The sequence below is a fragment of the Rhyacophila brunnea genome, unplaced genomic scaffold (assembly GCF_057557595.1).
Source record: "Rhyacophila brunnea isolate RB1 unplaced genomic scaffold, BYU_Rbru_1.0 scaffold_12, whole genome shotgun sequence".
Taxonomy (NCBI): domain Eukaryota; kingdom Metazoa; phylum Arthropoda; class Insecta; order Trichoptera; family Rhyacophilidae; genus Rhyacophila; species Rhyacophila brunnea.
In genome coordinates, this window is record NW_028232774.1 from 39,184,724 (window position 1) to 39,202,476 (window position 17,753).

The 17,753-nt window shown below is 31.6% G+C and overlaps 1 protein-coding gene across 7 annotated transcripts in view; it reads right to left on the reverse strand.

Annotated features, from left to right (window-relative positions):
• Window positions 1–17,753, reverse strand: part of Synd (protein kinase C and casein kinase substrate in neurons protein Synd) — a 235,853-nt gene that overhangs the window by 5,378 nt on the left and 212,722 nt on the right. For 2 of the 7 annotated variants that reach the window (XM_085961270.1, XM_085961271.1), the window contains exons 5-9: window positions 16,644–16,655; window positions 10,707–10,933; window positions 8,977–9,097; window positions 1,781–1,888; window positions 836–877 (exon numbers count right to left, since the gene is read on the reverse strand). In XM_085961270.1, coding sequence (XP_085817396.1) covers window positions 836–877; window positions 1,781–1,888; window positions 8,977–9,097; window positions 10,707–10,933; window positions 16,644–16,655 — 510 coding nt within the window. The remainder of the gene's footprint in view (window positions 1–835; window positions 878–1,780; window positions 1,889–8,976; window positions 9,098–10,706; window positions 10,934–16,643; window positions 16,656–17,753) is intronic. The other 5 variants (XM_085961272.1, XM_085961273.1, XM_085961275.1 and 2 more) reach the window with 3 other exon arrangements.

Sequence of the window (17,753 nt, forward strand, 5' to 3'; positions counted from 1 at the left end):
TGACAAAGTTTAGTGTGCACTATTTATGGCGGATCTTAAGAGTCTACCTCCACCCTTTGCCACTGATAGATGATTTACCAACACTGAATGTTTCTAATACTATGAATGCACCCTGTAGATAGATATTTTGATTCACACCACTAACGCTGCGTAGTACATCGAGTCAAATGTCAAAAACCCAACAGTCAAATATTCAAAATGGCTAAGAGTCATTGAACAAAAATAAGCAGATATATTCATAAATTAGAAATATACCGATAGTGTTTCAATTGTTTTAAAGATATTTCTCAACCTTATTACTATCAATATTTTTATATTTTCTAGCTCTGGGATTTGGCAGACTGTCGCGGTCAATACCTGAAATACAGACAAAAGAATACTAAGAACACTACAAAATCTGTCTGTTTTGACAAAACGGTAGCGGCAACTATTTGTACTGTTGCCAAAAATGACATTCCTACTGAGCTCCGTTGAACTTTGTTGCAAGTGCGAACGACTGTTTTTTAAGGTTACATGTAAATTGTACGTAAAACATTCCACCGTGGCACAGTTCGCCGTGAGTTGTCTTATCAGAAAGAGATGACCATATACTATACGGTCTCCCAATTTTATTAGATTCAATATGAACTTTAATTCAATTTACATAGTTGATTTTGGCAAAATTCATGAATTCAAGAATGAAAACCTAACCTAACCAAACAAATAATCCAGTATATCGGCTATTTTCAAAATTTGTTAGCTGCTAACTCGAAAAAGTCGTAATATAAAAAAAAACACCATTAGAAATTGAACATTGACCGATAAATTAAAGAAAAAATGATGAAAATGTGCAAACCTTAGTCTTTTTCAATGTGTAGACACCTATTTCAGGAGCGCTCTACGAAAATAAATGAAATGCAAACAAAACATGAGAAAAACATACATGCAAAATAAAAACAAAACATAATCAATTAAAATAAAAAATGACAACAATGTTCAACTAATGAAAAATAAGTTTTTAAAACCCTTTTTGTATCATAAAGCTTGTTATATTGTAAAACAAAATTATTATCAGGTGAAAGGGAATTTACAGAACATAACACTGTGTTAACAAATCAAACTTTAAACACAACAAAATGCTTATTTACACGGCAATCGAATATACTGAAATTAAATAAAAACATAATAAGTAAAAGATATTTAAGTAATTCTATTAATCAACTCAGTCACATGTATAAAACATTTCATGTTTAAATTAATAATTAATGAGACATTATTTTAATAAAGTAAAGGATCCCTTCAAAATCCCATCAACAATGTAGAAATCGGAAATCTCACACATTTATAGAGTTTCAGTTCATCAATAATATCTAATGTTACACGATTTCCAGGGCAAGTCAACTGTACAAGAACTTCTAGATTAAACTACCCGATTTTGCTCAATTTAAAAAAAATTATATCGAATTAATACAATGTTGTTTTAATTAATCTTTATTATCAACCGAGAATTTACTATGTACTGAACAATTACCTGTATTGGTTTTCAACCTTACTTACCTTATAGGATTTTGTGATATTGCTTGAAATAATTTGTACTTGTGGTTTTCGAAAGAAATTCAGGACACACTGGGTTATACTAATGGAACTCTCAACAATTAACGGAAACAGTTGATAGGTTTTAATATATAGTAAACATCGATACAAGGTATCTCGATTCGGTTTTTGCACATGTTTCAAAACTGAGGTGATAAATAAAAATCATAAATAGGGTGAAATGAGAACAAAAACGAAATCATATTACATGTAGGTCTTCACCGACAGGCCTCTGATTGATGAGGGTGATAGGGCCCGCGGGTAAACTTTCCTTCGACTTTCCTTTGGCAATGTCTCGGAATTCCTCCGTATACTCCTACGGCCCCATCGAGTCATGTTCATAGATACCGAATTAATAGAGTCCATTCCGTTGAAACCGGGTGGTAAGGTTCACGTGCAGGAAGCAAAAAACAACATGGCAGATGATGTCGCAAGGCATCAACATAAAAAGAAAAAAAAAACAAAACAAACAAATCAAAAATAATGCAGTAATAAAAACACTTGCACCATGCATCAGAGAATTAGTTGAGATTCAAGCCAACCAGGAAATTTATTTATGTCTACTATATTAGAAACAAAAAACATTAGAAACAAATCTCCAGGCAAGTACGTTTACGTAGTTTTAAAATTATTATGATACCCAAGATGATCTCATTGATAGGTCCTATACGTTTTAATTAATTATTTAAATAAAATAATTAACAGATACAGTTGAAACAACTTGTAGTTCAGTTTCACAATTCAAACTTATGTTTAAATGATGTTTTTCGGTGCTAATCTGTTAAACAGCTGTACTCATTTGAATTGTTTTAAGCGATCCAGGTTTCGCCTCTGTATCTTCAGACTTATGCACATGATAAAATATACAACTGACACAGAATATAGTGACGTATTGCTTATTCCGTATATACTAAATTGACATATCGACCGTAGATAAAGGGTGTAACTCTCATTTTTTTCCAAATATGTTTTATTGCATAATAATGTTGTACACAACTAAAGACACATTGTGTCCAAAGAATGTAAACTGCAAATAGTGATTTATTGTCTAAATTTAGAAGAAACAAAAAAACCAGGAAGCAACGAGGGAAAAACGACTTAACTATCATTTTTGTTGATTTTTTTAGGCATATAAAAACCAAATTATTAATTATTATGCAGTTGAAGGTTATATCTATTTTGTATTTTAACTTTGACCGAAATCCATAAGAAAAACAAAATTTGATTTGTGTGGATTACGCCCTTTTTCGTTTCCACAGTCGATATTAAATATTTAAATATGTTAATTTAGTACATGACTGTTAGTAAGTGACTAGGTACCTGTATTCTGTGTCAACTGTGTATTTACCATACACAGGTACAGGTGAATATGCATAATGCCTTAAGATGCTAAAAGGCGAAACTCAGGTCGCTAAAAAGGATTCAAATTCCATCAAGTACCCTCAGTCGAATGATATTATAAATTTTCCATTTGACGGAATGTTATAAAATTTTTAATTTAATGGTCTCGGTGACTCCTATGCTTTTTATAATATTATTGTGTAAAAATTAATTTTTGTAATGTTGTATGTGTTCTGTCTATCTCGATACATACATATATTAAAAAAAAATGAATACATGTCTTATTGTTTACATGACTTGTGACAATTGTGTGACAAATATGTTTGCTTGTATTTGGATATGAGATGATATACATTGATATGTTATACAACCACAATATATACATTAACGTGTAATACTAGATGACACACTGAATAGTCATTTTAGAAAGCAATAAGATTTTTCTAATTTTTATCTACGAATGTGACCGAACAGTGATTAAAAAAATTTCATTCAAATCAAATCATAATATGTATTATCTTGAATATGTACTAAAAAAAGCCTGCTCGAAAAATAGGTACCCTCAAACTAATAAAGCCATATAGATAAATATTAGAAAATCAGAAGTCTAGAAAAGTAGTTGTGAAGTAATTTAATAAACCTACAATGCTTTATTTGCCGTATTGCATAACATAGGACCTTTACTCAGGTGCCCAAAAGCACAAAGTCTGTTGCAGATGATATATAAATGGGTCGAGATTGCATGTAGTCACCTCAGATGAATGCTATCAGAGTTGACACTCGGGAAGTATAAGCCTCGGCAGATGATAATATATGAGTGTAGACATGAACACACGGTTTGTTTGAGAGTGCATCGTCGAAAACATTCATCGACAACGTGTAGTGGTGATCATTCCGATGAATAGATATCAAACGAAGAACACGCAGTGTCGCCAACCTTGAGTGACCAGGTACCGTATGAAGGTTGAAAATGAAGAATTTTGTATGAAAGCCTGAACGATTGGTAAATTTCCTGGGAAAAATATGTGTCATTATGATGCCTTATCTTAACTTGTCATGTGAATCAATATTTAGTGATCATATGAAATATTTTTACACAAAAAGAGTATTATTTTAAAAATTAATAATAAAGCCACATTCATTTCATAAGATATCCGTAATTATAGCACTTCGTCAAATTATTCATATGTAAACATGCGCATTATGAAAAAATATGTTTGATTAAACGTCCTATTGGAGCTGGCAATTTGACTTGTAATTTGCCATGCTATTATTTATACTATATAGGTCATGATTGTTTAATATATTATTATTTCAAGGATCATTCTTTGTCGTTTAAAATAATATGTAGGTACTTTGGAGTATTAATAATATATTTTACGTGATCATTAAAAAAATGTTGATTTACATGAGAAGAAAAGGTAGGGCATCATAATGAGAGAGATGTTTTTCCTACAAATTCTACAGATTGTTCAGGTTTAGGATCCCAAACATACCTAAATTCTAAATTTTTGGCCTATCTGAGCACCCAGGCCCTTGAGGGAGTGCAAGCTTTGCCAAATGAATGAAAGATTGCCGCATGATGATTGATGATTGTGGTCCCCCTCTCGGAGTGCTGGTGAACACAAAAAACACGGCACCAATTCATTGATCCGGTTGTGTACCAAAAAGCCGCTATCCACACCGGCAGAAATGGAGCTGACAGACGGAGCCACCCTCCTCGCCCAAACTCTGTTGTCCTTTTCCGGCGAGTTGGAGAAGCGCGGGAGCGACAGGGACGGCAGATTGTATCGCGTGTCGTCCACTATGCGGCGTGTGGTCGAAGGGAGACGGACGCAACTCTTGTAGCACCATGTCGCGCACCCTTCTCTCTCTGTCTCCGAGGTAGACAATTCATCGTCTTCTTTTAATGACGGTTGCTTAGAATAAAATGGTGGCTCAATCATTTCAGCACGATTTAATCAAAAACCTTACTAATTACTATTGTTGTCGAATACTTGTGTTCTCCATATAAATTTTATTATTCTTTACACTACAACAAGTCACAGAGCCCAATTGCACTAATGTAGTAGTGAAACAATCACAGAAACACCCAGGCTTCAGCAAATCACATAGAAGTACTGTGACCTCAGTCGGAATCGAACTCGGAACCTCAGGTAGAAGCCAGTAGCTTAAACATTTATTATTATTTATTATTATTACTAATAATATTAATACAATCCTAATTTGGAACTACCTCAGTAACCTACTTATTTACACAGAATGAGACTTGAACACACACTGATCACATGTCTGGAGGTGAGCATTACCGATTGAGCTACAGAAATAATTACTAATCACATGGAAATTTTCTAATTAACTGTGCATGCATTTGAGGCAATATTTCAAATTCTGATAAAATTGTTCCAAGTGATGTATGTTCAATAAAGAATGTTGCATTTTAAAATCTTGTCTATTACTGATTGTAGTACTACATCAGAAATACTGAGAATACTAATAAGAAAATGGGATCCATGTTTTAATGACCTTCACGATCAGCATTACTGTCAGAATCTACTGTTTTTCGTTTTACTTTTTCAAGATGTTTTAATTAAATTAAAATGGTGAGACTATAACAATATCCATGTTTTAATGGCTATTCATACAATTTGATATTTTTTATCAATGTATTAATTTCATATGGCAGCAATGTCAGTATATTATTAGTCTATGGTCGTCTCTCCTTTTATTCACTTTTATTCAAATGAATATTAGCTTAAAATCATTTTGGCTATAATTACTATTAATAAACTATCAATTATAGGCGATTTAATCGTAGAAAGCGGGTGAAAAACTGGCTAAGAAAGTAATAAATTAGAATCATCTCCACGATTTCATTTTATCTCCTATTTCGTACTGCCAATGCCGATGATCAACTATGCATAAAAATATTTGTCAATTTATTCCATCGGTACATCAGTACATCATTCCGCCTATTACACGATTAATATTAATGTCAATATCTTTTGATACTCACACGATAGCGGTAGCCATTGCATAAAAAAAACATTAACAGTATAATTCAATATTTTACCCAGTTTCCAGCTTCTAATAGATATCAAAAGCCATAAGCAAAAAGATAAATTAATCTCTGGTTTTATTATAGACTTCATTCTAAATAATAAATATTATCTCTATGGTTTTTATTTATCTCTCAGATAATATTTAAATACAAGAAAAAAAGAAGGCATAATTTACTACAAGCCAATGTATATAATATCATATATATATATATATATATATATATATATATATAAAACAATAAAGATGTAGTCTTCTAATAACAATATTTCCACTGAGTACATTGAGAAGATAAGCATAAAATATATCCACTAATACAGCAGGCTTTGATACCGAAATGACCTCTAACATAATGCATCTGTCTATATACGATCAGAGATGTCATTATGAATTCCATTTAATTCTTTTCAAAGTAAATATTGTGCAGACGATATTCGGATGAAAGCTTTGTAGACATGTCATTATGCGAATGAAAACTTATTGAAATGATGAATACACTAACACCTCGCATTAAGACCGAGACGTGCATCTGGAAAGTTGGCGGAAAATGAAGGAATTCCCATAGTATCATTTCCAACTTCAGGAATGTCTTTATTTAACATTTTATTTTATTTATTTTAAAATCACATTACTATAACATAAATAAATACGTTATCATGTTTAATATGAAGCAGGACAATATTAATTTCTTGTTGGAAATGAGAAAAAACTTTTGACAAATCCTTCGAGATTAACTATTGATCGAATAGTTTTTACCAACTATTATTTGTTAAATTATGATGCATGTGTCGAGGACATACTATTATTCTTTATCTGCTTCAACATTTTTTATACATGCATATAAATTTTTTTACAGGCACATAATTTTTTCCTGTTACTTGAGCTGTAAATCGAAATTATTGCGCAATGATTTCAAAATGGGCTAGCGAATAGTTACGCTCCTTTCACACGGTTTTGATCGTAGGGCAAAAAATCAAACGGCGACATTCTTTTAGTGGCGTGAAGAAGAGCAATGGCCCTGTTCACATTACACGGCGACGGTTAAAAACCGAAACGGCACCGTATAGCAGCCGTCCATTGCCACTGTATTCACGGCGCCCAGACGGTCACCGATGACTCAGTGGTGTACGTCACCTAATGCATGCTTGTACATTAGACGGTTTTAAATCGTACAAACTGCACAACACTCAACCACAAACTGAGCTAGTGACGGAAAAAAACCGTGCATAAACCGTATAAAGCGTGAACTTGTCACCGATTCGGATTTTTAGCGTTTGATTTCTTTCCGTACGGTTAAAACCGTATAGTGTGAAAGAAGGGTTAGTGTATTCAATAACTAATTATGAATATGACATGAAGAGAAGAAGCAATACAAAATTAAGAGAACAAATGAATAAATAGTGTATTATCTGAAATTTAATTTTACATATGTATAAAAAAGAATAAGAATATCCAGAGATTATTTTTTATGACAGAACTTTCTAATCTAATCTTGCAATAGAGTAGGAATAATCCACAGTAGATCCCACTCCACACAAGTGAATGTATTATTAAGTTAAGCCCTGTAATCTTGGATGATTCCTTTACTATATTTGCCTTGATATGAATATAAAAATGACGGCATATCTTAGTTAATTGATCATATTGATTGACTTAGAGGTCACTCTTGCTATTTTCATAAAACATAAAACAATTATTGTTGTAGTAAATCAAAACAATCAACAATGTAAAGAGGAATTTACATATTTTAAACATACTAATGTGAGATGTTTGAATGATATTTACAGTGGAAGATATGTTTCACACTATTTTATTACTATTAACTCATTTGCTTAATAATAAATACAATATTTTAAGACTCTTGACGGATAGACAACTGGACAACAATGAAGACAGTAAATAATGCATATAGATTTAAAATAATGTATGCTAAAACCGAAGACATTATTCTGTGTAATACAAACTATCACTTGTCCTGCTAGTGCTTTATAATTAGAATAAAAGTATATTTTTATCATCATAATATGGTTTATAGATTTAATAGACATTTCATGAATTCACTTAACATTCGATGTACTCTAAATAGAGATCTGTCATTGATTGAAAATACTGTCACAATGTCTAGGCAGACATTTAATAACGAGTTGCTATTATATATTCATATTTTGTAATTTTTATTTTTCTTTATTGTTTTAACATTTATTGAAGAATGGACTTTGAAATAATAATATAATACATCATCATAGAAATATGTTTTGTGGCAAATATAGATTGTTGTCAAACGCTGCAATATCTTCAAAATCACAATTATTCAATTAGAAACTATAAAAGAAAGTTTTACTGAATACATTTTACTAAATAAATTAAATTGAATGCATATTGCACGTGTCAATAACAGAATAATTTGAAAAAGTGTAAGACACCGACGGAAATCTTTTGAAATGAAATATGGCATTATACTAAATTTTAGTAAAAACTGCATTAAATTAATACTATTTTATGTGGTTATTGTTTGTTCATATTGACCAGAAAGGATAGGGCATTATAATGACACAAATATATTTAAATACTATGAAATGTACAGATTGTTCAGGCTTAAGCCTCCATTCAATCTATTTAAAGTACTTGCTTCATAGGAAACCGTAGGAAACTTATTGTAAATTCGATTCAAATATGTGTAATGGTTCACACAACACAGGCTACATGTTTTTATTTTGTTTATGATGAATCTTTGCTCGAAAATAATATGAAGGATGACCTGATTTGTGTAAATATCCTATCTGACTTACATGAAAATGATCATGGCGTATACATAACCTTTCAGATAATAATATGAACAGTCGAATTGGCTCATGCAGTTTAAAATCTGTCGTCACCATGCTGGTAGTTAAACTTTCATGCGAGAGGCGTAAAAAGGAAATAAACAATAGCTTATTGTACAAATAAAAAAAAAATCTGGTAGTGTTAGTGTTCTCATTGTGTTGACAGGAAAAATTGTCATACCTCGAATTGTGGCCACGCCATGGCCATGTTGACTCCGTGGTTGTTGGACCACCACTTGAGGTCCTTTTGATGATCCGCGTTGTTTATCGTGTGGTGGAATTCTTCATATATTTGCGGTAATCTTTAACATATAAAACATAATATACATGAGTACTATAGTACTAAATTAGAAAAATCTAACTCTAGAAGGCACATTCTGGTAATTTGAATTTCTTAAATTGCTCTTGTAAAGAATATTGTTGTACTATCTCCAGATGACAAGTTTTTAGTATACAAAACTATAAAAAACTTCATGGGACATTTTTAGGCCAATAACATCCTGCATTATTTTATCACTGCATTGGGATTATTATACATGTTACGCCGAATGTGCGAAATTGACTATTGCATGAAATGGGAAAAATTTTGGCTAATTCATGTAATAGTCAAGCCCGTTGCCTTATTCATGAATTAGGTAAATTATCTGCCGAGTGTGTGAATTCGTCAGGGTATGGAATTCTTAAACTGTCAACACGACAGTAGAAAAAGTAAATTTAATACGGATGATTTTATTAGTTATAATTGGACATAATATATTATTATTAGGTTAGGTAAGGTTAGGTTTTGTAATTTTGAATTCAACTGAATGACCATTTTGAGATTAGCTAACAAGCGTCAACAAACTATCACAAACAATCAACCATTGCACGATTGATACCCAAGCACGAATCAAATCGCTAAAATACCTTTTAATAAAATTCTTCCGTTATCATATTATAGTTCTAGATTTTTTTTGCACATAGTAAATGGATATGAATGTCATTGTAGTAATTGATTAGTATATTTTTATATTATAATCAATGACATTTGACACATTTGGTTAGTTTGATTAGTTGCAAAAACCACCACCGGAGCACGACCATCTATTTTGACCATAGATAATATACGTAAATTTTGGTACCAATGCATGAGCATTTGACACATTTAGTTTAGTTGGAAAAAACACCACCGTAGCGCTACTATCTAATTTGTCCAATGCATGAACTAGGCAGAAAAATTACTGCCTGAATTCATGAATAAGTTGCATTTTTCATGATTTAGGCAAAATTTTGCCGATTTCGTGTAATAGTTAATTTCGCACATTGGCGTAACACACATATAATTAAATTCAAGTAAGCAGTTAAATGGTGAATTAACCATTCATAGTAACCTCTTATTGTACCCAAAGTATAAAGCAAACCGATGTGACGTACCAGTGCTAACAATACGTGTAAAAAAAACATGAAACTTTAATCTACAATAAATCTCAAAACACATGAATATTAAAAAGGAAACAGACAAGAGTACATGATGTGATAGACGTCGCTAAACCGATAGAATGGCAATGAGCCAGACATGTCGCTTGGTGGTTAACTGTTAGACAAAGGCAATTGTGTGGTGATACTGTTAAAAACAGCGGTTTAAAGTTTGGCAAAAACACAACAGCGAAGAACTATGGACCGAGAACTTAAGTAGGAGTTAGGGGAGATCTTCAATAAACAATGTATCGATCCTGACTGATGAGTATGATGATGGTGATAACAATCATACACAATTTGATCAATTAATATTGATTCTCATGTGTATCAATAATAAAGTTGAATTTAAATTTTGTCGGTCACTTGTCAAAAAACAATTGGAAATATAGCCAAAATAACAATGTTAACAAAATGTGTCAAGGGTTTTTTTTTTGGTAAATTATCATTACTCACCCTGGATCCTGACTGACATTCAAACATTTATGAACGGAGAAAAGCAACTGTTTGAAGTAGGTGAGCCGCTGCGCTTCCATAGTCTGACACCTGTCGAATACCAGCCCCATGTCTTCCATGTACCTTCCGTTGTACGCGTCGATCTCTTTCAAGGCCGCTTCGTATTTCTCTCGCCACCGTGCCGCGTCCTCGCGACTCTTTGTGACTCGCTCTTGCATTTTCTTCACCTGGAAAGACAACAGATTAATTATTAGAATTGATTATAATGATTTTTAGTGGAATATTATTACATAGTGAATAGAATAGACATAAATACTAATTATTGAGTTTTGTAAGCATTCATTCATCTAATCGCATAAACCAAAAACTTACTCATAGTACTCGAGTATGGGAAAAGGTTTGCTTATGTTTGATTTTTTGAACTACTATAACTTGTCAAGAGATTCACCATGATATACTCGTTAGTATGATAGTTCATCAATCACTCGTAAAAATGCCCTCCCCCTCTTACTTAATAATTTTTAAATTGATAATTTTATCAGCTATCCCTTTCTTTTTCTACCGTTCACCTCATACCATAATAAATTAAAATAGACTGTGACAACTTTAAATTGGAAAATCAGTGGTCCGAAGAACAAAAATACTAGCAATAATCTCATTTTAACATTAGCACCGCCGGCGGCCAGTGTCGCCAACCGTACTATAATTATAGTACAATATTAGGTACTAAATTTTTCATTCCGCGAAAAATGTAAAATACTATAATTTTATGTTAAATATTACAAAAATACTATAATTTTGAAGGATTGAAAACAAAAAATGTTCTTAAATACCATATTTTTTACACCCTTGTATTACAATCAGAATAGAAAAAGATGTCAACACTGACCACTGCACGCTTCTTGTTAAACTCATCAAGAGTCTATTACAAAAACTCAAATGTAAAATTTCAGAACTTATACTCGACAAAGCTTACAATGTAAGCGAAACATATTTCTTAATAAATGATTTTTATACGTGGTGAATAACAAGTGAATATAATTGAATATATTAATTGAATTGGCATTTACGTGGTAGAAATCTAAAATACACATTTATAAATGTCATTGTAATAACCAAAATAACCAATTTCTATCACAACAGCGCAAGATTGAAAACAGGTTATCCGAATCTTCAACATTAGATATAGTCGACCGTTTCAAAGATGGGCTTATAGCCAGAAACAGCTGTCAACGTAAATGACTCGATTAAAGTGGAATTAACAATAATAACTTTGCCAGTTCAATCAATCTTTTTTCTTTCGACCATGTCAGATCCTAATAGGATCATAATATGGGTTAAAACAGATTTTGTTTTACGAGAAATGGATGTCAGCCACTTGCTCAACCTATTATACATACACAAACACATACACAAACTGAAAAACAATATGTCTACTTGCCAGACCCAGGATTCGATCCTGGGACCCATGACGCTATAGGCCGACGCTTAAGCAGAGCTGTGTTCTGTGTTCAATTAATAATGAAGGATTACGTTTAACATGGTTATGAGATAGGGTAGCAAATGTCATTTTTAATAGTGTCATCGACACATAATATACCAATGGTTGTAAACAAAGATCTGTGTTATCAAATGTTTTAAGTAAAAAAAACCCTGAAAGAAAACTATTTAGAAAATTTCAATGGATTGTATATTTTAGATTTCTCTAAGCAATCATCATTACTAAATCATTGTGTTTAATTGTTAGTTATGGGCTAGTTCTGGTCTAAAAACAACTCTTTCAATTAATTATTTATACTAATATGCCACACTGAACTATTTGGTGATACTTTTTATTCAATTATTTTGCCATTTTACCATGCTTACATAAACCAAAAAAAACCATATTTCCCAAACATGTTATTATTCAATATTCTTTGTTATACCTTCATTTATATACAAGGCTATTTATACACTTGACATTGTTATTAAAATTGTAAATCACATAATAATATATTAGTTTTTTTTTCTTCAGAATAATTGTTATGTTGGTAACATTAAATGCTGCCTTCGAGTAATGTGGTGATTATTTTGTGTCACTGTCATGCGGTAAAAAAATAACACTATTACAAGCATAGCCAAATAATAAATGAATGCACTTATAAAGAGCATTTGGAAAAAGTGTAAAATACGTACTCAATAGAGTAAGTATTTATAAAGATGGCCGACAGAGTCGAGTGGAGAATCATGAATGTCAGCAATTAGGGAAAACAACTACATACAAACTGTGTATAATACATATTCACAATGTCAAAAAAATTGGCATTCAACATGAAATAAATCAGAACGATGTGCAATATTTTGATCAATAAATAGTCTGCATCACATCTGCGCATCTATCCATCAATATACTGATGAAAATATATTAATGGTGATCCACCAGGCTTAAGTTATCCATCCCACTAATGCCCAGAACTAACTTATACTTGGAATATTTAGTGTGAATTGTTTCGAATTCAAATCGAAAGAAACAATCGTTTACCTAATACATAACTTAGAAAAGCCTTAAAAAATACCAATTAGAATAAGTCTTGGATTTGAACACACGTCTTTCGTTTACCAGGCGAGTACTTAAACAAAATAATCAAATGACTTAAGAATGGTACCTTGCAGATATTTCCTAATAAGTATGCTATCTGAGGTGTGTTCAAATTATATCAATCCACATATTGCCATCATTTTAAATTTAGATTAAGGAACATGACTAATGTTGATTAAAAGCTGGCGTCTGGAATGCAAATTTAAATCTTTACATGCTTGCAAATTCTGTCACTATTTAAATAGCTACCATTTTTGATTGTCTCGTTTATTAAGGGGAATTGAAAACATGTCAGATTGTGTAGTTAGTTAATAGGAAATATCTACGAGGATGGTACTTGAGTTAGTATCGCCCAGCAAGTGGAAGAGATGTGTTCGAATCGTACTGGGTTCAAGATTTTTCTAATAGGTATGTTTCATAGTTATTTATTTTTAATGAAGAATGCTACATTCTTAAATCTTGTAAAAAATAACTGAATTCAAAACTTGGTACTGTTCGGTTATACGGAATACAGCGGAAAACGCGTTTTGAAAATAGCCGATAAACTGGATTATTTGTTAGTTTGGGTTAGTTTAGGTTATGTTAGGTTGGGTTGGGTTAGGTTAGGTTAGGTTTGGTTAGGTTAACCTAACAAATAATCCAGTTTATCGGCTATTTTCAAAACGCGTTTTCCGATGTATTCCGTATAACCGAACAGTACCCAAAACTTTTGTTAGCACACGTCATTATAGTCCAAAGACATACATTACTAAACTATAAATTATTTTATGATAATATAATCAATATTATAAAATGAAATTCTACTATGTACCTAGAAAATGCTTTTTAAATTATCATAAATTTATATGCAAGTAACAATATTTATTGCCTGGCAATAGATAAGAATTACTTTACAGTTTCGTTCATATGGTGATCTTTATCAAGTATAAGTAAAGACTGTACTCTGAAATATTTATTAGTAGAAGCAAACAGCATATTAAATAATTTAGACACAATGATTGAATAGATTCACTTGACTCAATTGGCTGTCAACAGATTTCAATAATATACATATTGCAACAGTCGTTTATTAGGTTAGTAGGTTGGCAACAGTGCACTGCAATGTCTTCACAGCAAAATGTGCATGTGCAGACTTTTCAGTGCAAAAAAAATGTGCATGGATGACAAAATTGTAACACACTATTACGTATACGTGGAATAGGATTATCAATTAACAGAAAGAATTATTGTAAGACGTTTCACTAGTTGTCATGCCAGTGAAGGATACTTATCCAATGCATTTTTTATAGACATGGGAAAGATTTTCATTAATAAACAAACATATGAAATGACATGAAATTTAAATTAATATTGCCCACTTCATAGATTCAACATTTTAAAATCAGAAACATAAAACTAACGTAATTGTTAGTAGTTGAAAAATAAATAGGTATCCCTCATAAGCATATAATATTAATATATCGATGGTGTTTTATGTCCAGTTTTTGCATGTTTTGAGAAAATCAATTTAAAATCAAAGGCAGAATAGACAAATTATGTATTTGAATATATTATCTTCTCAAATATCCTATTTGGTCATTTAATATTTTTAGAGGACAAGGATATGTAAGACGAGGCATGCGTTTTTATGACATAATAACCAAAGATATTCAATCTTCTTGCTGTTAAATAAAACCTTTTGTGATTTTACTGTAAAAATCACTGAACCGAGTTCCAGTTTGACAAAAATTTAGAAGTGTGCTCTAATTTCAGAGTACATGTGTACGAAAATTCATCTCTATGGAACAAGGGTTTGTTCAATAGCCAATGCAATTTCGGAGGAATGAAGGCATATATATGGGAATCTTTTATAAAGGTATCCAGTCAAATGAATGTAGCTATATTGTATAATAATTATTATGTTATTGCATATAAGATCCTATAATATGTAAATATACCAATGAGTCACATGAAAATATTAGTAAACATGCCATTTTTTTTTATTATCAGTGACTAATGAGTATTTATTTACTGATAAAAAGCAATTTATTACCCATGAGTGATAAATGTACACTTATCTATATAATAATGATAATTTTCTCTAAAAAAATTATATAAGGTTGCATTTGGGCAGCGTGTCATCTCAAAATTGTCATTATGTGCGACAGGTTAATGAAAACATTCAAAGTTAATACTATACTAAAGGGTGGTTAAAATGTATCCACGCATACACACACAGGATTATAGTAGCAGGGTGTTAAGATGTTATGCATATTGAATGAAGATGAGTGTGAATCGTTCCCAAGTGTTGAAACTGTTGATGAATGTGTTTAAGATCCATTGCAGGTTTCATTATAGAATGATTGCAATAGATTCGTAATGTTGAAAGATTCACAAAAAAATACAGTGTAAATATACAATAATTAATAATATAATATTTTTAGTTGGTAGGTACCTAACTACTTGATATCCTGATACCTGATAGGTGAATTTCAAATACCTACATCAAAGTTGTTTTAAATATTTTTAATTGATAAAATAAAATGTTTTGTAGTAATTAATCGCAATAGTTGAACAACGTTTTGTTCCTTTGTTTAATTTAATTTTATATACGTAATGGTTTCCCACCAAGAATTGACATTAAATGTATAGTAGCCCTATTCCGGCAGTATGTGTTAAAATGTAATTTAGCACTTGCACGCGCACAAAATTTCCATGCTAATAATTAATAATGGGCGTAGTATGTATTTAAGTGCGAGCACATGTGCTAAATTTCGTGTTAACAGTAAACACGACACTGCTGGAATAGGCCTACATATTATACTGATATCACTTTTTAAAATCATACATCAGATTATATAAACGGTAAAAACAAAAAGCTAGCGGGTGAATATTTAGAATTATTCATGTTTTAGTGCTAATCGTTGATGGATGAATTAATGAAACACAAATGTATGCAAGTACTCAGACCATTAACATGATCGATTGAGACTATTTGATGAAAATTTAATTTAAATTCTAATTGGTAGGAGTTTTTACTATTTGGTGAGAATCAGTTTGGCTGACCCGAGTTTTGCCTTTTGGCATCTTCAGGCTTTGCACAGTGCGTGAAGATGTCGAAAGAAATGAAATAGTACATAATATAGATATTTCAAAAATTTTATATGTTCACTATAGATTATTATTTGTGTTTCATTGTGTTCTTTAATGTTAGAGTAAGAACTGCATAAGTCACAATGGAACGTCCCAAAATGTTTTTATTTTTGGTTAAATATCACACAGGTAGAAAGTAGTATAGGTAAAGCCAAGTAAACAGCGACAGCTGGTGTTACAGTTGGGATGGTGGTTAGTGTGAAGAAGAAGCACCCGAGAATCCTTACCGTAGCGGAACGCTGCAGACGGCACGCCAAGTCGCGAACCAGAAAAAAAGCCAACCAAAACACATCAGTCAATACAAAAAAAAAGAAAAAAAATACAGTATTAAATTAATCAACTAGGTCAATATGGTAAATCAATGTTATAAACCAAACTATGTCCACCCACAAATTAATTAAGTAATATTTTACAGAATAAAATTAAAAGTGAATAAAAATTAATTGTATATTTTTTAATCATTAATAAATTAGAAATGTATTATTTTGTAAATTAATATAGAATGGTAATTAGAGGGACAATGTTAAATTAACATAACTTAGGTGGAAGGAAATGGTATCTACTACTAATCAGTGATTGATTTAAAAAAATATATATAGTCATGAGGTAAACCTCATTAAGTGCAATAATAAACCATTGCACTTAATGAGTTTTGAAGCTGATACGGTGTAATACCCAAAATGCCCTGCTAATATTATAACCACCAATTATTCTACATCCCAGTGAAATAAGATTGATTTAAAAAATATATATCAACATTAGGTAAAACTTATTAAGTGCAATAATAACCCGATACAATGATAATATTATAATATACGCAAAACATCCTGCTTATTTTTTTTTGACCATGTCTGGTCATATTGGCCTCCACAGAGTGGGTTTGTAATTAAGTAAATATTAACTATAATTAAGATTTTTAATAACAGATTTTTGTTTTTACAAGAAATGGATGTCAGCCACTTGGTCAACCTATTAGATCAATACTCTGACTCAAACACAAATTGAAAAACAATATGTGTTTTTTTTCCAGAACCAGGATTCGAACCTGGGACCCACGACACTATAATCCGACGCTTGACCGGCTCGCCCATCGTGATCGTCCTGCTGATTATAACCACAACTTCTACAATCAGAGAAAGTTTAAACTTTTTTCTTGGAAACATTCACTTTGATAATTTATCAGAGGTTCAGGAGTTTTCCAATGACATATCGTGGTCATCTACTGAACCATCTTTTACACACATGGATATATATTATACGGTACGGAAGGAGAGGAAAGGACACAGTAATTGAGATTGTAGCGATGGGTACGTAATAAGTTAAATTGAAGGGGGGAA